We start from the raw sequence: 22,756 nt of genomic DNA, 5'->3' as shown, positions 1-22,756 counted from the left end.
TTACAAGAATGAGCTACCAGCACTCAGCTTATTTTCAGCTTATCAAGGAAACTCCATACTGTTTTCTGTAATATTTTCTTTCAAACCCATAACTTTATAAACATTTGTTAATTTTTGTATTTATGATAGCAGATGGGGTATAAAGTGATATTGTGATTTTAATTTACCTTCCCATAATTAGAGATATTGAACCTTTTTATACATCTGTTGGCAACTCTCTGTTGAAAATTCACAAATCTTTACATCTACACTTGATACTGTATTGAGATTTAGGTCCAGATTTTTAAAAATGGTTGAACATACTCATGTTAGTATTTTACTGAGATAGCAAACTCAATTTACTTCAAATTGAACTCATTATTTCAGTCTCTACTCTCCCATTCCATGATCTGTTCCTACATTTCTATTCCCAACTTTCTCATCAAAGTCTGTGATCCAACCATATCAGATAATTATTTGGCTCCTATCTTCATATGAGGATTTATGTTCAATCAGTCATATCTTATTGATGTTATCTGATGATTTCTTTTATGCTTTTTTTCCCCTTTCCATTGACCCCTTATAGTTTTGGTAACTTGTCTTTCACAAGTTCTTAATATAATGATGATTATAATGACTTAATTTAGATTTGGCAATGGAATTAGCAATATAAGTTTAGTATGCATAGATTCAGAATATTGGAAGTCAAAATGCCTACCAAATAACAGAAGAGTTTATTTTATTCTCTAAGTTCTTTTGAAATCCATTCCATGTTGTTGTGGGTAGAAAGCTAAGTATCTGCTCGGTCTTCCTACTATATACAAAAAAAACCCTGAGAGAAGATATCCATATACAGTAAGACCAAAAGTGGATAGACGTGGTAGAAAAGCACCAATTGTAGTACCCAGACTGAAAAGAACCCCAAGCATAAAGAAACAAAGGACCTCTTCTTAATTTGTCTTATCATTTTGAGATGATATGCCTCAGGTATGGCATATACATGTGCACATCTAAGGGAAGCTGGGAGGAGGACACAGAATCAGTGGAAAGCAGGTGAAAAAATACAGCAGAGGGGCCCATCAGCTTCACTGGACATTGACTCAAGGGTGGTGATGGGAGGGAGGGAATGAGAAAGAAAGAGGGAACAGCTGATACTAAGCAAAAGGACAGAAATGTACATATCACCGGATCTGATGTTCATAGATTTCATAAGCTTTTTAGATTAGAATGATGATTATCATTGTGAGGGTTAAAATGTGTTTGTGACTTTAGCTAAGTATAACTATACCACAGAACTGTGAAACATATGTAGTTACTTAATCTCAATAAAAAAAATCTTTGGGCAAAAATAAAAAAATCCTTAGATATAAGTAAAGTGAGGTTGATGTATTGGTGCATGACTACAGTCCCAGCTACTCCAGAGGCATACCATCTCTGCAAAAGAGTTGTGAGATTGTCACCAGAGACTGATAAGAATGGTGGAAAGCTTCCCATTAGAGTCCAATTTCCACACAGACCCACTAGTCCATGACATAGAACAATAAACAGAACTTTAGGATGTACCAAAAGAGGAGAGTTCAACTAGGTGTAAGTTTTAGCATGCTTAATTTTAGTATAGCAAGGTTAAAGTAGGGAGAAAAAAGTGAAACATTTTTAGCTTCTAGTACAGGAAATGGGTGTTAAAGACTCAATGTGGCAGTTGTTATTTGCTGTTTTTATTCCTTTTATTCATTCCTTTTATTTATTTATTTTCTGTGCAATTCCTGGGGCTTGAGTTTGGGACCTGGGTATTATCCCTGAGTTTTTTTGCTCAAGGCCAGCCCTCTAATGCTGGAGCCATATCTCTACTCTGGCCATATATATATATAAAGTTGTACAGAGGGGTTACAGTTACATGAATAGGGTATTGAGTACATTTCGTAGTGAGCATTGTTACCTCCTCCTTTGTTTTCCCCATACCATCACTTCCCTTCCCACCTCCCCAACTCCTCCCGCCTACCTCACCCCGACATTGTAAAGTTCATTTTCAACATAGTGTTCTGTACATCTTGTCGTCACAGTGCGTCAGCCTGTATCCCCATTTAAGTGTTCCGCAATATCCCGTTCCGCAATATCCCTTCCCCTACCCAAATTACAAAAATGTATATACAAGATGTAGGATACGGACATCAAATCCAGTGAAAACAGGGGTTATAGCATGGGGAAAGAACATACAAAAGAAACAAAAGAATCACAGTGCAATATAAGTACATTAAAAACACTAGCAAGAAAGAAAAAAAAAACACTTATATCCCTGTCTTGGGGTTACTTCACTTACTGTAATTTTTCCAAGACTTTCCATTTCCTAACAAATGGGGCAATGCTATTCTTTCCTTTGGAGGCATAGAATTCCACTCTACATATATACCACATTTTCTTAATCCATTCATCCACTGAGGGGCATATGAGTTGGTTCCATATTTTAGCTATGATAAATAAGGCTGCAACAAATATAGTTGTACTGGTAGCTATAGACTGGCCTAGTTTGTGATTTGAGTTTGAAAAAATGCCCAAAAGTGGGATTTCTGGGTCATAAGGGAGCTCTATGTGGAGTCTTTTGAGGAACCTCCATACTGCTTTCCAGACTGGTTGGACAAGTTTATACTCCCACCAACAATGCAGTAGGGTTCCCTTTTGGCCACATCCCCTACAGCACCTGTTGTTATTAGGTTTCTTGATTATAGCCATTGTATCTAGGATGAGGTAGAATCTCAATGTTGTTTTGGTTTGCATTTCTTTTATGGCTAGAGAAGTTCCAGCATTTCTTCATGTGTCTATTGGCCATTCTTCTTTCCTCTTCACAGAAGTCTCTGTTTAAGTCTTTAGCCCTACCTCCCTCATTGCTCCATGTGCATCCCTCCTGAAGCTGTGCACTCCTTCGAAGAGGACGACCATCCCTGACCATCCCAGTCAAGGGTATATGAGTAGTTGTGCTCCCCTGCTAGAACCTCCAAACCAGGTCTCTGGCTTTTTTTTTTGGTGATTAATTGGAGATAAAAGTCTCATGGGTTTTTGTTCTGCTAGCTTTAAACTGGGATCCTTGGGTCTCAGGCTCCAGAGTCCCTGGGAAATTACATAAGGCAATTGTTCTGGGTAGGCCAAAATGGGTGTTACTTGTTTTTTTTTTAAATGTGGAGGTGTCCTTGGGCCTATGCAAAACACAGTTACAATAGGTGATTTTTATGGTTTCCATTTCTCACATAAGCCTCTCTTCCAACTATCTCTATTCAGTGGTTGAATAGCCAAGTTTTTAGCATTTCAAAGAGAAGGCAATTTCAGAAAAGAACTCTCACTTGAGTCATCCAGACCTTATAACTTAGCATTTAAATAGTGGGAAGCTTAACCATTGTGTTAGTTGCTTCTGGGTTCCAACTTCCCAGACTGGCCCTTTTTATATTTATCAAACATAATACAGTTTCCTTGGCTCCTCACCTATTTTTCTTGCCAAAAGCCTTCATCACAACAAAAACGGTGAGTATGATTGCATGCCCTTGTAATCCCTTCTACTGGAGTGATGTGCATGGGAGGAATTTGATCTTAAACCAGCCCTAGTCAATAACATCAGAACCTATCCAAAACTAACTAAAGCAAAAAGGTCTGGGATTGAGGTTCAAATGTTTGCCTAGCAAGAGCAAACCCTAAATTTAATAATCAATTCCACCAAAAATGTAAAGTGACTTGTACAGGACCACATATCTCACTCATTAATTTTAAGCAAGAACTAAACCCCAAACAAAACCTCAGTAGTATTCTTCCTACAGGATACCTACAATAAGTTCTGGCTTGTGTGACAAAAGAGATAGATACAGTTGAAACTCAACTTCAAAACCTGTTCCTGACATAGACTGATCTGTGGTAGAAATATTTTCTTCAGCACAAAGTAATGAATCTCATTTAGGCATCAAAGCTCTTTGGGTACACATTTGAACAGTGTGGTAATTTTGAGTTAATTCAAAACATGCCCTGCTGCATCCTTTCATAAGGACTTCTGAACAAAGAAAATAAGCTATTAACTTTTCCTGTGAAAGGAAAGAGTGCGATGAAAGTGCTTATAGTAGCATGGATCCACACCAGACTATTTTATGTTGAAACACTAAGAGAATACATCTCTTTAACTAACTTAAAAAAGCACTACCCTCTTTTTATTTGTGAGCTTCAGATATTATTTTTATCCCGTGTGTGTGTGTGTGTGTGTGTGTGTGTGTGTGTGTGTGTGTGTGTGTCTGTATGGATGGATGTGTATACAATTCTGGTCCTGGACAGCCAATATTTTTCTAGGTTTCTGCAGTTACTTAGGTTTTCAAGTAGATGGGATAAAGACATTCACATTTTTAAATGTGGTTTGGATATAATAACTACAAGTCTGAAACAAGTGGACTGGGGACAAGATGTTTTTCCTTATTGACCTGCTTTCAAAATTTCTCCCAAGGAGAGTCCCAAAATAGATCATAATGAATTCCCCTGTAACCAATTCTCCTAGGACAAAGTGGCATATTTTCAAAATTGGGCTACTGAGGAATGAATCTGACAAGGGAAAGATGAAGAGATCTGGAAGGGAGTTTAAATACATTGATTTGATTTGATGGCTAAGTTGCACCTACTGTCCATCAGTATAGAAGAGCCTGGGTTTGATATTTACAAGCCCAGACCAAGCCTGCTGTGATCATTCAAATATAACAGTTGGAGTGCGTTGTGCTTGCTGCTTTCCTGTGCTAAGCTGATTTATTTGTTTAAGGTCTGACCTCATCATCCTGTCAGTATGGGTTCCCACCTCTACTGTTAGCAGCAGCTTTTTGCTTCAGCTGGAAGGCTAGAAGTGTTCACAGGGTGCCAGAGGCAGAGGGGGAGGGGACCGAGTGCATGAAAGACTGCTCTCTCTCTCTCTCTCTCTCTCTCTCTCTCTCTCTCTCTCTCTGCACTTGTGCTTTTGTTAGTTCTGTGTAAGAGGAGAGAAGCAAGAGATAACAAAGGCTCCATTTCCTTGCTGTTAGAGAAGGCTTTTGTCTTTCCTCCTTTCCTCCTGTAACCATGTCCGGCAAGAAGGAGTTTGATGTGAAACAGATCCTAAGGCTGCGCTGGAGATGGTTTAGTCATCCTTCTCAAGGTTCGCCTATCACTGGAAGCTGCCCTCAACAGGAAGGATATGAGCATAGAGGAACCGCGGTTCAGGGCAGGCTGAAAAACCACTCTCGGGATAGAAACGAACTGAGGAAAGGCAGCAGTCCTGTCCACCCCAATATACTGACACCAGTTCCAGGACCTGCTCCTGTGCATCAAAGAGCCCAGCAAAATTGGCACCAGCAAAACCTTATAGAACATCTCCAAGCAAATGAAGATATTCCTCAAGCAATTCCAGAGGAGAATTTGTCCAAAGAAGCTTGTGGGAAACACTTAGGAGATTTGGAGATGATGACTGATAACAATATAGAAGATTCTAGAGCACGGTAGGAGTTTTTGGTTAGATAAGTGAAAGCTGTAATCTACATTAATTTTATCTCTACAATTTTCATTTTGGGTTAAATAGTGTTACAGTGTTCTCTGAATTCATGTGTAGCCAAATAATGTCTCCAAGAAACCTCATGCTCTCAGCTAAAAAGAACACTGTAATCATACGTATGTTTTGATAACAAATGGGAACTGTTTTAGGTTAGTGAGTTTACTTCTGCTATTCCATTTCCACTCCATTCAGAATTCTGTTTCATAACTAATATTTTTATAATTACTGATCTGTGTGTACCCCAGAGGCTTCGATCTTCCAGTAATAAGGCACAGTAAATGACAGCAGCTGGTTAATAACTATTAAAGTACTTTAATCTGGAGCTTTTTACAAATAACTTAAAATGTAAGCAGTGATTCTGAAACTTTTTCCAGATGGTTCATTTAAAATTCATTTTACTCACAGCCTCTTTAGTAAGAGTGAAATACTATGGTCCACATGTTACATTCCTAACAGTGGGTGTCTGCGCATACATATTTAAGTTAGTATGCCTTCAATTATAATGCTTAAAATTAGATATTCTAATATCTAATAAGATAGTTGATCTTGTAATATTTTGACTTCTTTAGCTACTATAATTAAACACCTCTTGTTATTATCTCTGATATTTAAAAGTATTATTTCATTTCTGAATTTGCAAATATATATAATGAACACAAAATATATTGTATTATATAACACATGGCATCAAGAGAAATATGTTAATTATATTGATTTGTTGGGGATTGGACAAGTGTTCAGTCACTGAAATATTTTTTTTTCTTTTTTTCAGTCACTGAAATATTTTAGCCTGAAGTTTATTTCTTAAATTTGTATGTGTTGTTTCCTACTTTCTAAAGACATTTTTACTTTAGTGTTAACTGTATTGGAATTTCCCTTATGAATTTATGAGTGAAATAGTTGATATATCACATGTATATATAGCATTGTGCTATATATTCATGGATATATATGCATATGTGTATTTGTGTTCTATTCGTTTATATAAATCAAAAGGGAAAATGAAAAAGGAGAGGTTTGGAAAGCACTGGATTGTCAATAAACAAGTTCTTTAATATGATCTTCTGAAAATGAATGTTGACCACCTTATACTTTCTGAAAATAAGAAATGCTAAAAATAATGATGAGAATGTGTCAAAGGGACACAGGAACCAACTGAGAGAGCTCCTTATAGCTCATATTTAAACAATTTAGAAAACAGTATTATTAGATTGTAAGCCAGGGCATAAAATACACATCTACTAGTACAAATTGATATAAATAAATGATTGAGTAAGTAGGGTGAAAAAACAAAATCTCTTGGGCAGAAGTATTCCAAATCATTTAGGTAGAAATGCTCCCTTTTAGAAAGTTGGGCACAACACTGGGCTTTTAAGAGTGAACGAATATATGTAAAAGGGATAGGGAAGAACACATAGATATGGTCAAGTAGGCACTGGACATGCTGTCTGAGTTAAGTAATCAAGTTGAATATGTATTTGGTATGATATGATGAAATGAACTTTTGTCTCTTGTCTCTCCAAATCTCATCATTCCAGTTTATTCATGAGATAAACATAAGACAAATTCAAATATGGAGGCATTCTATCAAATACTTTGTTAATAATACTAATACTGACAATGTCATCACAATTTTAAAATGTAAAACAAAAAAACAAAAAACAATTCCCTCGATGAAGTGGAGCTTAAGAAGACATGATGAAGATATGGAATATGGGACAAAGGGACTTTTTCTAGAACAAAATGAGGAACTCTGAGTAAAGTGAGGCTTTATCTAAGAATGATATATGAATACTGGTTAGTTATTTATAATGCATTTATCATGCTAATATATGATAGGATTAATAGAAGAAATTGATGTAAAGTGTATGTGGGCTCTATCCATTGCCACTAAGCTATGAAATATCTAATGAGTCCAGCGAAATACTGGACTGGATGTATGGCTGTAGTGTGATAGCGCCAGGCATGAGTGAAAAAGCTGAATGAGAGCCCAAGGCCCTAAGATTAAGCCCAATTCTAGCACAGACACACACACACACACAAACACAAATATATAGTTTAGCATTGTGATGTTACTCAGGAGGATGGGACAGATGATCATAAATGGAGGCCAGCCTGAACAAAGTTACTAGAGTACCCTCTCTGAAAAGAAAACTAAATGAGAAGGACATGGCATGTTTCTCAAATGGTAGAACTTTTGCCTCATAAGCATGAATACAAGTTCAATTCCCCCATGCTGTAAAACTAAAGTGTGCTTAAGAGGCATTTACAGTGTATTATGCTGTACACTAAAGCTCTGAATGCAAGAAAACACTAACACATTTGAGCATGACATACTCTGTAACATCAAATATATACTTTCTTGAATTCAAGCTTGATATTTGATTTGTTTTTATAACATGTTGAACCATCTTAATTACTGAGTTTTGCTTCTGCTATATTATAGTGTTATTTCCCCGAAGGTTTTCTTTGAGACTTATGCATAATAAAGAGAAGTAAAATTATGGAATGTTTTATTTTTAGTACAATAATACCTACTTTTTTCCCTGTATCTTTCATCCTGGAAAGATGACTCCTGAGATTTTTAACAACAGTGCTTATGTCATCATTGCTATGCTAAAGATTACATATGTAGTGATGGAAAGTAATAAAGAGAATTTAAGAATAAAACAATAAATATATCTCAGGTTTTTCCAAGCTTTTGTTAAAAGTTAGTTTGTGGGTACCAAGGTATCATTGACTTGGAGAAGCTTGTCCTTTAAAAAAAATTATTGGACTACATCAAGAAGACGTAATAAAACAAAAAATGATTTCTTTTTGTGGAACTGAAGATTAAACTCAGGTCTTCACAATTGCAATTTGGGTTCTCTATCACTTGAACTGCACATCCAGTGGTTTTTTGTGTTGTTTGTTTTAGAGATAGAGTTTTCCCTTAGGCCAGACTGGCCTGAACTATGTCCCTCTTATATACAGTATTGGATGAATTCTAAAGAATATTACCAAATGATTTTTATCTTTATGATATAGGATTTTGTATGATTTCTTAGGGTTTCAACTTTAAATGGAAATTATAAAAATTACTTCAAGACCTTTATCTTAAAATGTTATGAATTGCATATTGTTTACTAAAAATATTCTAGGCATTCTGTTGCATGTTAATTTATAATTATATCATATACTTATATCATTGTCAGGTCAAAGGTGTGAACTGTATAATTTGAACATCGTCTGACAGCTCCTGATTAAAACTGTAGCCAAATATCAATTTTACATCCTAGGGATTTGAATGTCTCTATTAACAATCCTCAAGATGAGAATATATTAATTTTTACATCATTTTTCTTATTAACTATTGCCAGAATAGCCATAGATTCATGGAATATTTCTATTCATGGAATATTTCCTAGTCCATAATTAGTTTTACATCCACATATATCTTATTGCCCAAAGACATAATCTTTTCTAGAATTTTTTTTTTTGTTGTTGGTAATGGGGCTTGAACTCAGTGCCTGGTTGCTGTCCCTGAGCTGTTTTGCTCAAGATTAGCACTCTCACTTTGAGCCACCGCTATACTTCCAGTTTTGGAAAGGTTAATTGGAGATTAAGAGTTTCATGGGGACTTTTCTGCCTGGTCTTGCTTTGAAACCGGATACTTAGATCACAGCCTACTGAGTAGTTAGGATTATAGGCATGAGCCACTAGCACCCAGCCTCTCTTCCATAACTTTTATTAGGATCATTAACACTTTGAAGTAGGAAGTGGAGGTTCCTAAAAAGCAGCTCAGATAGTGACAAGAGAGAAAGAAAAACATATAGATAGATATAGATATATAACATGTTTTGTAGACTGATTATATATATAATAATTATTATATATATGGTTAAATTTCAAGTGAGCTGTTACTGAAAAGCAATAAGGTATGGACATTTGCCAAGGTTAGTTTTTGAAAAATCCCTGTACTTTTATATAAATACATTTATATAAATACATTTATATAAATACATTTTCTTGGTAATGGGAAAATGTAAGCCAGTTTTCTTCCTGTTCTTTGATCATTCCTATGCTTCCAGTGCCAAATACAGGAATTAATTGGGAATATCTAAATAACAGAAAAAAGTGTAAGTTTTTTCAGTTAATAGTTTGTTTTCCTTAGAAGAAACATCATTTTCTTAGTTTATGTTAATGTTTATTCAGTCTTTTCCAGAATGTCAACTGTCATTTCTTTCTAAAACTAATAGGGATAAAAATCACTTTGATTAACGAATTAATTGATATGAAGAAAAGAATTTATTTTTAAATCATAGTAACTAGTCTAAAACATCCATTGTTTGAATATAAAAGCTACTTATGAATTCACGTACACTGCCATGTAAAATGTGTTCCTTTATTGGAACATTTTCTTTCATACCCTTTATAAAAACACAAAATAAAGAGCCTTCAGAGTCAAAATAGTTTCAGTTCTCTATTTTATTTGCTAATATGCTTTCCAGCTAATTTTTTATTTCTGTGAATTTTGTTCTTTCCTTTGTAAAATGATAAAAGTAATTATACTTTGTTCATATAACTATGGATTAATAGTAAATAGTGAAGTTTTGGAACATTGCCTCACACATAGGTGTTCAATAAGTGTTAATATTATTATTTTACACTTTTAATAACTTTATGAAACCTTATTTATCTGTGATAATGCAAAATATTAAGCATACATAGTTGCTTAGAAGTTATAAAAATTCTCTCCTAGCTGCGTATCTGTGGTGGCTCATACCTGTACTCCTAGCTGCTCAGTAGGCTGAGATTTGAGAATCATGGTTCAAAGTCAGCCCTGGGATGGAAAGTCTGTGAGACTCTTATTTCTGATTAATGAGCAAAAAAGCTATAAGTGGAGCTTTAGCTGGAGAGGTAGAGTGCTATCCTTGAGCAAAACAACTCAGGGTTAGCAAACAGGCCTTTAATTCAAGCACACACACACACACACACACACACACACACACACACACACACACACACACACACACACACACACACACACACACACACACACACACACACACACACACAGAAAACCCAAAACAAACAGCAACAACTTCAAAATACCCTTCCTCCCAGATATATAGTTATTGCCTGAACATTCAGTAAATTATTTTATAGCATAATGTGGCATTATAATTTTAATAATCTCTAACTTTTCATTTGAAAAGATTTTTGTGTTTCTGTTTTCTGGTCGGTTAAAATTTCATTCTTTTGCTGAAAAGAATTTGGTAGTGGTCCAAGCAGTAGTTGGAATTTGAAAAAAAAATATCAAGAAGCTCTTTACTACATTATCAACTGATATGGATTGTAGTAAGTCAGACTATCAAGATTAAATATAGGTTAGTTAAAACTTTGCCAGCTGCTTTCTGTTGAAGTATTCAACTCCAGCTTGAAAGCAGCCTCTTGTGTGTAAATGAGTGTGACAGTGTTCCCATAAAAGTACATTATGATCATTGAATTATGATTGTTATAATTTCAATTTTCTTTTTCCTTTTTATTTTAACCATTAAAAGTATAGACTGTATTTCTGTGTCTTGGAGTATTCAGATGTCTAGCTGGCTGAATTCAGCATGCGGACTAATTTGTCAATTCCTGTTGTAGAAACTATGAGACTTGGAACAGATATTATCTAGAAGAGAAAGCTATTACCATGCTATTATGTTGACAGCTTTATTTGGGATTCTGAGCACTTTGAAAACTGTGGCTGAATGAGTATTGCTTATTTTTTTTTACAAGTGTGTAATATGTCAGTAGGCCCTTACTACTGTTAAAGAAGCTAAAATAAATGTAATGTAGGGTTTATACACTGATGCAAAAGAATAAGAGTCCAGAAAGCTCATTAGAAAGCACCATATTTAGCATACAATTCCATGAAAAAAATTAGAACCAAGCTATCTTTCATTCTTCAGTTCAGTACATATTTTAAATGCATAAGTTCATGACACCTAAAACAGAGAAAAATGTATATGACATAACTGTTTCCAAGTTTCTTACACTCTAGAAGGTAATTTATGTTTAACAACAGTATGGAGTACTATAAGTGCTATAAGTATAGCATATTCAAATCATGGACAATCAATTTTAAAATAAATTAGAAACAATACCAATATAAACCATATTATTAATCTTAATATGTAACTCCTACTGGTGCACAGTGTGTGTATATGTTGGAGACTTGCTCCTTTAGGCAATAATGAGATGCCTTGTACTTTCATAAATAGTCCTTCACATGTATTTACAAAGCATAGATTTATATTAAGGTAAAGCCCAGATATGTAAAGAGAGTATTTCCAACTAGCATTTGCTTTTGAAGCCCTGTGACAATAATGCCTTCTTTGTTCAGTATTGTTCTTGATGTGTCCGTTAGGTGGGCAGAATGTAACTTGAGGAGTACTAAAAAACAGATCAGGCCAACATATTCTGTTCTTAACATCTCACAGATTTCCACATTTATTTTTGGAGATTACTTCCTCTTTAAAAAGTATGTCATTGTCCTTTGTTTAGCCATAAATAACTATGGGCTTTCTGCTACCTCTTTCAGTATCAGTGTGTTCATTGATAGGTGTCTGGTACAATTTTCGTATGTTCTTATTTTATTATTTCTTTGTTGTGGAGAGAATACATAAAATGAAGCCTAACCTCGTAAAAAATTAAGGAACAGTGTTTTGTTGGCTATAAACACATTGTTTTACAGTACATCTGTAGAATGTATTGTTCTTATATAGATTTATACTCATTGAGCAGTTTTGTTAGCTATAAATTGTTTTTACAACATATCTCTAGAATTTATTATTCCATATAAATTTATACTCACTGAATAGCAGTTAATAATGATCTTCATCCTCTTGCTCCTAGCAACCACTGCCTCTTTCTCTGAGTTTGATTATGAAGGATATTTCATGTAAGTTTAATCATGTTGTATTTACTCTGGATCATCCATGTTTTCATGTAGGTAGTTTTTTTTATAAATTAGAATATTTCATTGTATGTATAAACTGCAATTTCTTTACCCATTCAAATATCCATGTGTTTCCATATTCCTGAATCTTTTGCAATTGGTGCAAGAGCACTGATATCCTTTCATGATCTGGGAATTATACCCATGGTCTTGTCCCCTTGCAAGGCATATGCACTAATATTGTAGCTATAGTTCAGCTTAAAAAGTGTTGTTTTGAGTCTCACTACCTTTATTCTGACTCCCCTCAAACTACCTCCTACCTCTGTCTCCTAAATTAGTTTTACACTTGCCAAAATTTTAAAACTTTTTATTTATTTGTTTTCTACCTCTGACAAAAGAGTTGAAGATATTTGAAGTTAAACCACCTTTCTAGCTTGGATTTTGCTATTAATTTGGAGACAGAGTCTCAAGGACTTATCTGCCCCAACTAGATTCAAACTGCAGCCCTCTGAATCTCAGCATCTTGAGGAGAAGGGATTACAGGAATGAGCCACTGATGAGGTAAACGTTCCTGAATGTATGTGTGTATATATGTGTGTGTAGGATGGGTCAGGGGATTAAAGTCATTGCCTTACACTTGGTCAGCTTGCTTTTTTAGCTGGCTCCCTACCTATGAAATATGCAATTTACCCTTGACATTATATTTTCCTTTACTCAGTTAAAATTTAGCCTAACATTGGCAACATAAACAACTTCTTATTATGCTTTTGATTAAGCTAATATACTATGCATTTATTGTATTTATCTCTCAGTAATAGTCAGACATTTCTTGAAAATCCTACTTATGCTCTCTTTTTGCACTTGTTACAGGTAGGACCTGAACATGTTAAATATCTGAAGTAAACATATAATCAAATTCACTTTATCATACAAATGATTTAGAAGTCTGAAAAGTTTAACTAATAAAGAAAACAGTGATTTCATTGTTAGGGATTGCCAAACACAGATTTGGAGAATGTTGTCACCTGTGCTGCTTTGAATAGAGTGTTTTCACAGCACTGAGGAGAGGAGCAATTACTTCAGTTCAGCATTTCTACTTCTGTTACTTTCCCTACTCTGGATTTGGTATAATGTCATTCTCTAAAAAAAGGAGAAAGTGAGTGGTCACTTGATGGAAATACAGTAAGCCCGTAAACCCAATACTATTGGAGTAAGAGGAAATCTTTCATTTTGCTTTGAATTCCCATTTATAAAGACACTACTAGAGTCTAAAAATAATACAATTTGTGTGTATGTTGGGTGGTGCTTCACCTTCTCAAGGCTAGATCTGTGCCATTTGCCACAGTTCCATTTCCAGCTTTTTGGGTGGTGAACTGGAGATAAGAGTCACAGACTTTTTTTTTTTTTTGGGGGGGCCTGGGTTGGCTTCGAACTGTGATCTTCAGATCTTAGGCTCCTGGGTAGCTAGGAGTACATATATGAGCTCACAAATTGAGGTAGTACAAAGATTTCATTACTTTGTAAATTAAGTGATTGAAACAATTAAGTATTAAAATATTATTGGGACCAGTGCACTGAACACAGCCTTAGAATCAGTCAAATCCTGGTGCTTGAAAACTATTTCTAGCTGTGTAACTTTGGTCACTTTTGATATCTTTAAGGCATGAGTTTTCACATCTGAGAAGTGGAGATAAAATTTAATTCAAACTCTAGAAGTTAAATGGATTAACATAGAACTGTCTGCATGTTGCCTGATTTATTTTTTTAATTTAATTTTATTGTGAAGGTGATGTACAGAGGAGTTACAGTTACATACATAAAGTAGTGGGTACATTACTTGCCTGGTTTATAACTGACCTGCAGTAGTTTACTACTACTACTGTTGTTAATGTTATTTTTAATTTAGTATGATGGAAAGTGTAGACAAATTGGAAGGTTCAGTTATATTTGCTTGGCAACTTGTACTCAAATTGTAGTAATTCATGAAGTAAATACAAGTCAAGTTGGACATGTACTTTGATTAGCTAACAGTGCATACATTTTCATAGTCTCTTAAGAAATGTTTTTAAAAATACAATTTTGTAATTATTTGATGATTTATTAAGCTTAAAGATCATTTACCACAAATATCTTATTTATATTCATCATTTAGACATCATTTGGCACATATTGAGATTATACATTTAACCTTGTCTTTAGATCAACATCTAGATGTTGGATTGGATATAAATACATATGATAAAAAGTTGGCTTCATGTCTTTACCTAATGGGCAGAAATATAATGAGTCTGAACACATATGAACATTAAGTTCAGATCTTTTTGATAAGTCCTGGGGTTTGACCTCAGGGACTGTGTGCTTCCCTTGAGATTTTGGCTCAAGGCTGGTCTACTATACCACTTTGAGCCATAGCATCCCTTCTGGTTTTCTGGTGGTTGATTGGAGATAAGTGTCTCATGAACTTTCTTTCCTGGTTGGATCCTCAGATATCAGCCTCCTGAGTAGCTAGGATAACAAATGGGAGCCACCATCACCTGTCCAGATTTTTTTTAAGTTCAGATAATTTTATAATATATTAATAATATACCAAACACATAGAAGAATGCTAAGCTGGTGCTGGTGGCTCATGCTTACAATCCTAGCTACTCAGGAAGGTGACATTAGAGGATTGTAGCTTGAAGCCAGGCCTGTTAGAAAAGTCTATGAAACTCATGTTTAATTAACCACCAAAAAAGCTGGAAATGGGAAATGGAGGTGTGGCTCAAGTGGTAGAATACTAGTCTTGACAGTGCTCAGGCTCTGAGTTAAAGCTCAAGGACCTGCACAAACACAAAAAATGCTAGTGAGTCTTTTATATTAAGATAGGGATAAATAGCCAATAAGGAAATAAATGAAGCATTCTTGGCAGATCTACAAACAACAGAGACAAGTATAGCTCTTGTGCCTAAGTATGTTCTATTTTCAGTAGTTATGTTCATTACATACTGGATACTCATTTCTGTGTTTTTAATTACAGGAACTTTTCTTGAATGCTGTATTATAATATAGCAATATTTAGTATTTATCTTTATAACTTAAATAATAAAAATGTATTGTGTAAGTTATTAGCAATTAATAATTGTGAAATTTTAATTTATTTTGGGTATTTTTATTATAAAAATATTGTACAGAGGGGTTACAGTTATATAAGTAGGATAATGAGTACATTTCATATTGAGCATTGTTACATCCTCCTTTGTTCTTTCCCTACCCTTCCCTCCCCACCTCCCCAACTACTCCTTCCCCGCCTCCCCCCATTATAAAGTTCTTTTTCAACATAGTGTCCTGTACATCTCATCATCACAATGGGTCAACCTATATCCACATTTAAGCATTCCACTATATCCTTTCCTCTGTCCAAATTACAAAAATGTATATACGAGAGGCAGAACACTGGAATCAAATACAATGAAAACAGGGGTTATACTGTGGGAAAAGAACATACAAAACAAACAAAAGAATCACATAGTACAGTGCAAGTACATTAAAAACAATAGCAAGAAAGAGAAAAAAACACTTGTGTCTCTGTCTTAGGGTATATTTCACTTAACTTCATCTTATATGGTCATATTTACATAGTCTTTGACCTCCTCTGCTTGTTCTAGACATGTACTAGTTATTATAAACAAGGGAAACCATGTGACCTATGTTTCTTTGGGACTGACTTAGTTCACTCAATATAATTTTTTCCAAGTCTTTCCTTTTCCTAAAAAAATGGGGCAATGTAATTCTTTCTGATGGAGGTATAGAATTCCATCGTGTGTGTGTGCGTGTGTGTGTGTGTGTGTGTGTGTGTGTGTGTGTGTGTGTGTGTGTGTGTGTGTGTGTATATATATATATATATATATATATATATATATATATATATATATATCATCACATTTTCTTGACCCATTCATCTACTGAGGGGCATCTGGGGTTGGTGCCATATCTTTGATATGGTGAATAATGCTGCAATAAACATGGTTGTGCAGGTAGCTTTGGTATGACCTTGTGTGTGATCATTTGGGTAAATACCTAAAAGTGGGATTTCTGGATCATAGGGGAGCTCTATGTGGAGTCTTTTGAGGAACCTCCATACTGCTTTCCAAAGTGGATGAACAAGTATACATTCCCACCAACAATGCAGTAGGGTTCTCTTTTGGCCACATCCCTTCCAGCATCTGTAGTTATTAGATTTCTTGATGATAGCCATTCTAACTGGGGTGAGGTAGAATCTCAATGTTGTTTTGATTTGCATTTTTTTTTTTGGCTAGAGAAGTTGAGCATTTTTTTAAGTGTCTATTGGGCATTTTTATTTCCTCTTCAGAGAAGCCTAGTCTTTAGACCACTTATTAATCATGCTGTTGTTTCTTTGAGGATTTGTTGTTGGGGGATTTAATTTTTTGAGTTTTAAGTATATTTTAGATATGAGACCCTTGTCCACTGTATTGCTTGTGAAGATTTTCTCCCAGTCCATGGGCTTTCTGCTGATCTTCCTAGCTATGTCCCTTGCCATGCAGAAGCTCTGCAGGTTCATGCAATCCCATTTGTTCAACCTTTCTTTGATTTGTTGTTTCTGGGACTCTATTAAGAAAATTACAGCCTGTGCTACGGAGCTGTAGAGTTTCTCCTATTCCTTCCTGTAATGTTTTCAGGGTGTCTGCTTTTATTTCGAGGTATTTGATCCATTTGGAGTTGATTTTGATGTAGGTTGATATATGGGGATCTACTTTTATTTTTCTACAGGTGTTTAACCAATTTTGCCAGCACCATTTACTGAAAAGGCTGTCTTCCATTCTATGTTTTTAGCTCCTTTGTCAAAGATTAGGTGACTATAGGTTTGTAGGATCATTTCTCTTACATTGGTCCTCAGGTTAGTTTTTAGGCCACTACCAAGCTGGTTTTTTTTTTTTTTTTTTATTACTATGGCTTTGTAGTAGAGTTTGAAATTTGGAATTGATATTCCTCCATGGCTGTTTTTTCCACTAAGGATTGTTTTTGCTATTCAGGGCCTTTTATTTTTTCATATGAATTTTTGGATTGCTTCTTGTATTTCATTGAAGAATGAGGTTGGGATATTGATAGGGATCACATTGAATTTGTTTATAGGTTTTGGCAGTATTGCCATTTTCAAGATGTTAATCCTCCCAATCCAGGAACATGGGAGGTTTTTCTACTTCCTTAGTTCTGCTTTAAATTCCTTTTTCAGGTTTTAAAATTTTTCATCATAGAGGTCTTTCACCTCTTTAGTTAACTCCTAGGTATTTTATTTTTGTGGGACTATTACTAAAGGCGTTGCTTTCCTATTTTCAGCTGTGCTCTTCTCCTTATTGGCATACAGGAAAGCCATGGATTTCTGAGGGTTAATTTTATACCCTGATACTTTGCCAAAGTTTCCAATCAGCTCAGGTAACTTGGGAGTGGAGTCCATGGGATTCTTTACTCCATACAAGATCATATCATATGCAAAGAGGGAGAGTTTTACTTAATCTTTCCCTATTTGGATCCCATTTATGTTTGCATCTTTTCTTATTGCCCCAGCTAGGCATTCCAGTACTAAGTTGAAGAAGAATGGAGAGAGAGGACATCCTTGGCTTGTTCCTGAATTTAAAGGAAATGGCTTTATCTTTTCACCATTAAGCACAATGCTGGCTGTAGGTTTATCATACACTGCCTTTATTATATTGAGGAATGTTCCATGGTTTCCTAGTTTTTCCAGAACTTTCATCATAATTCATCATCATCTTGTCAAATGCCTTTTCTGTATCTATTGAAATAACCACGTGGTTCTTTTTTTTGGGGGGGGGGTGTCTGGTCGTGGGGCCTGAACTCCAGGCCTGGATGCTGTCCCTCAGCTCTTCAGCTCAAGGCTAGCGCTCTACCACTTGAGCCACAGCACCACTTCTGGCTGTTTTTCTTTTGCTTATGTGGTGCTGGGGAATTGAACCCAGGGCCTTATGCATGCAAGACAAGTGCTCTACCACTGAGCCACCTTCCCAGCCTCAATCATGTGGTTCTTACCCTTGCTCTTGTTGATGTGATAATTATATTAATTGATATTCATATATTGAACCAGCTTTGCATCCCTAAAGTGAATCCTCTTTGATCATGATGTATGTTTTTTTTGATGAGTTGTTGAATTCGATTGGCCGAAATTTTGTTGAAGTTTTATGTGGATGTTCATCAAAGAAATGGATCTACAGTTCTCTTTCTTTGATGAATCCTTGCCTGGTTTTGGGATGAGTGTGGATTCATAGAAAGATTTTGATAGTGAATTTTCACTTTTAATTTCAGTGAAGTGTTGGAGGAGTATGGTATGAGTTCTGTTTTGAAGGCCTTGTAGAATTCAGCTGTAAATCCATCTGGTCCTTGGCTTTTCTTGGGTGGGAGGTCTCTTATTGCTATTTCTATTTTGATGCTCGATATGGGTATGTTAAGTCGGTTTAAATCATCTCCGTTTAGTTTGGGCATGTAAATATTTGCTAGAAATTCGTCCACGTCTTTCAGATTCTCACATTTATTAGCATAAAGGTTTGAGAAGTATCCCCTTATTATATTCTGAATCTTGGTTGTTTCTGTAGTGATGTTACCATTCTCTGAGTTTGCTTATTTGGGCATGTTCTCTTTTTTTTCTTCATAAGATTTGCTAAGGGTCTGTCAAAGAACCTCTTTGTTTTGTGGATTCTTGTAGATTTTTTGGACTCTGATTCATTTAATTCTGATTTAATTTTAATTAGTTGTTTCCATCTACTGGATTGGGGTTTAGCTTGTTGCTCTTTTTCAAGGAGCTTTAAGTGTCTCATTAAATTTTTGCATTCAGATCTCTCCAATTTTTTTAATGTAGGATCTCAGAGCTCTAAATTTGCTTCTGAGTACTACTTTCGCTGTGTCCCAGAGGAGCTGATAGTTTGTGTGTTCATTTTTGTTAAATACCATGAATATTTGAATTTCCTTTCTAATCTCTTCCATGACCCACTGGTGGTTCCACAGTGTGTTGTTCAGCCTCCATGTATTACAGGATTTCCTTTGGTGGCTTTTGCTATTATATTCTAGCTTTATTCCCTTGTAGTCTGAGAGAATGCAGGGTATAATTTCAATGTTTCTGCATTTGCACAAACTCTCTTTTTGGCCTAGAATTTGGTATGTCTTGGAGAATGTTCCATGTGCTGCCAATAAGAAGGTGTAATGTGATAGTGCTGGGTGAAATATTCAGTAAATGTCTGTTAAGTCATGTTGACCTATGCAGATGTTAAGATCCAAGGTTTCTCTGTTGAGTTTTTGCTGTGTTGATCTATCTAGTTCGGATAGTTATGTGTTAAAGTCCCTCACAATTATTGTTTTAGGATCTATGTGTGATTTGAGGGAGAGTAGTGTTTCTTGGATAAATTTGTGTGCTTCGCTATTTGGTGAATAGGTACGTAGTATTGTAATATCCACCTGAAGGAGAGATCCCTTAATTAGTATGTGGTGACCTTCTTTATCTCTTTTGTTTGATTTTAATTTGAAGTTTATTTTATCTGATACTAGGATTGCAACACCTGCCTGTTTATTGGGGCCAATTGCTTAGTAGATTTTATTGCAGCCTTTCACTTTCAGAATATGTTTATTTTTGTGGGCAATGTGTGTCTCTTGACAACTGCAGATAGAAGGTTCTTGCTTTGTGATCCAACTAGACAATTTATGTCTCTTAATTGGAGAGGTAAGTCCAGTAATATTGAGAGTTAGGACTGAAAGGTGTTTGTCTGTCCCTGCCTTTTTATCCATTTTTTTTGGGGGGGGAGGGAGGAGCTGTGCATTGGCTGTAATTACATAGTTCTCTGTTTGTGGATCACTTCATTGCCTGTATTCTGTTCTTTTTGTTTTTCTATGTGTAGAATGTCTTTGAGGATTTTTTGTAGGGCTCTTTTTGTGGCGGTATATTGCTTCAGTTTTTCCTTGCTGTGGAAAGTTTTGATTTGTCCTTCTACTATGAATGCGAGCCTAGCTGGGTAGATTATTCTTGGTTGGTAGTTATTTGTCTTTAGGGCGTGGCCTACCACTTTCCAAGCCATCCTTTTATGGTATCTGCTGAGATGTCTGAGGTAATGCTGATTGAGTTACCTTTATATATGATTGTTCTCTTCTCCCTACATGTTTTAGGATTTCCTTTCTTAGTGGCTATTGATCCTGCATGATTTATAATGTGGCGGTGGGATGACCTCTTCTGGTCTGGTCCATTTGGGGTTCTAAAAGCTTCTTGTATCTGGATGGGGCTGTCCTTTTGTATATTTGGGAAGTGCTCTGCTCGGATTCTGTTGAATATATTTCCTAATCCATTGGCTTCACCCTCCAGGCCCTCTTGTATAACTATTAGTCTCAAATTTGGCTTTCTGAATGCATCTTGCATTTCCTGAAGTGTTATGTTATGCTTCTTGGTTTTGTCATGAATATCTGTGTGCTCTTTCTCTATGGACCCTAAACTGTCTTCTGCCTCCTCCATTCTGTCTTCTGCCTCTTCCATTCTCCTATCAAGGTTTTTTACTTTGCTGTTTATCTCCTTTCTTTCTTTCTGGTCTTTTTTAATGGTGACCAACTCTTTACTAAGGCTTTTTTAAAGTTTTAAATAGATTTCCTTACCTCCTAGAGTTGGCTTTCAGACTTCTCTTTCCACTCCTTTACCTGGGTTTCTGTCTTTTCATTAGACTATTCTCTCCTTCTCTTGGAATTCCTTTATCCTTTTATTTGTGGAGGCCATGAAATCATATATTAGCTTCTAGTTGGACTCATCATCTTCTCTTATAGCCCTATGCAGGATGTCTAATTTTTCATTCAGCAGAGTTACCAACCATGCTTTTAAAATATCTTGAGCATTATCCTCTAGGTCATTCTGGGACTGCCCTGTAGTTTGTTTATGTGGAGATGGTGTTGGGGTTAGTTGATTGGTCATGTTTCTTGTGTTTCTTTGGTTAGTTCTATCCTTTTGGAGACAAGAACCACACCAGAACGACAATAAGACAGTCTTTTAGGGCTGGAGCCAACCCAGTGTCATATAGATGCATTGATCTTTGGGTTTTAGAATTATGAGTGGGTGGTTCCTTATTTAGCTTCCTTTTTCTTTGCTTTGAAAGGGATGCTGTGGCTCTGGGGTAGAGATTATACATAGTTGTACCTTTTGAGACAATCTGGGTTTGGCTGATAAGTGGTCTGCACCTTAGAGTTAACAAGATGGGCCCCTTGTATTCAGTCAAAATAGAACCAACTGTAAGTTGGATCAGATATAAACCTTTAGGGATCAATGGACTGGAGAAGATGGAGAAGAGAAGGGTTAGGATTGGAGTGATATTAATTTAAGTTCAGAAGAAAAATTGGGTATAATTATAGTAGAGGAGTAAGAACTGCTTAGTGGAGAGGTATATGTAGTAGGAGGAGAATAGAAACCTTGTTTCTGAGTGTGAGAGGTAGAAATTAATTCGAAGAAAAGGTGTGTAGGGAATAGCTTAGAGATCTTGATGAAGATAAGAAAAAAGTAGTATTTGGGAGAATTGCTGAGATTACAGAAAGTTTTATTCAAAGAATATTGGAAAGTCACTTAATTGAAGACACCTCCTGTAATCATTGTTTACACACATAGAAGGAGGCCTTACTTTGTGTGTAGAAGTAGACAGGGTTGTTCTGACATACTAGTAGTATAATGTGGAGAGAAATGAAAAAGGGGAGACTGAGAAGAAACAAAAAATTAAAAATTAGGAAAGTGAAAAGTGGTAGAAAAAACAAATAGTAGTGAAAAATAGATTTAAGTGAAATAGCAAATCCTAAAAAAAATACACAAAAAAACACACAGAAATAAAAATAACAAATGATCAGACATAAAAACAAACAACAACAACAAAATTTAAAAAAAAAACCTGAAGAGTGGGTTTTTCTGGTTGTTTGGGGGAGCTTGAGTCTCCACATATTCCTCAAAGCCGATTCCTGGATTCTTGATAAAACCATGTATGCTTTGCAGTAATCCACTTTCCTTTTGGCTAGAAAGGGTGACTGCTACCTAGAGTTCCACTCTTAGGCCTGATGGCAGACTGCTATCACAGGCCTAGAGCTGTGTTCCCACAGGAGCTGTAGGAACAGAGCTTATGTCTGTGTTCTGCTCTGATGTGATCCCTCCCTTTTGGAAGGGGATTTTGGTCAGATCGCTTTGGGATCTCACAGAGCTTTCACCCCCAGGGAGTGGACCCAATTGGGTTATTCACAAGGTGTGTAGCTGGTGGTATGCTAAACCACAGAGCCTGTGATGTGGTGGCCTGGCTGGGGTTGGC

General features: G+C 35.8%; 1 protein-coding gene across 2 annotated transcripts in view; it reads left to right on the top strand.

The window, feature by feature from the left end:
- Positions 1-4,855: 4,855 nt before the first annotated feature.
- Positions 4,856-22,756, top strand: part of Klhl4 (kelch like family member 4) — a 65,563-nt gene continuing 47,662 nt past the window's right edge. The window contains exon 1 of one of the 2 annotated variants that reach the window (XM_070040106.1): positions 4,856-5,462. In XM_070040106.1, the coding sequence (XP_069896207.1) occupies positions 5,047-5,462 (416 nt within the window). In that variant the 5' untranslated portion in view covers positions 4,856-5,046. Of the gene's footprint in view, positions 5,463-12,940; positions 13,005-22,756 lie in introns of those variants that run through there. The other variant, XM_070040107.1, reaches the window with a different exon arrangement.

This window comes from Dipodomys merriami, unplaced genomic scaffold, assembly GCF_024711535.1.
Source record: "Dipodomys merriami isolate MVZ:Mamm:240054 unplaced genomic scaffold, mDipMer1.0.p SCAF_3, whole genome shotgun sequence".
NCBI lineage: Eukaryota > Metazoa > Chordata > Mammalia > Rodentia > Heteromyidae > Dipodomys > Dipodomys merriami.
The sequence above is the reverse complement of the archived record's forward strand: the minus strand, read 5'-3'. Positions and strand labels throughout refer to the sequence as shown.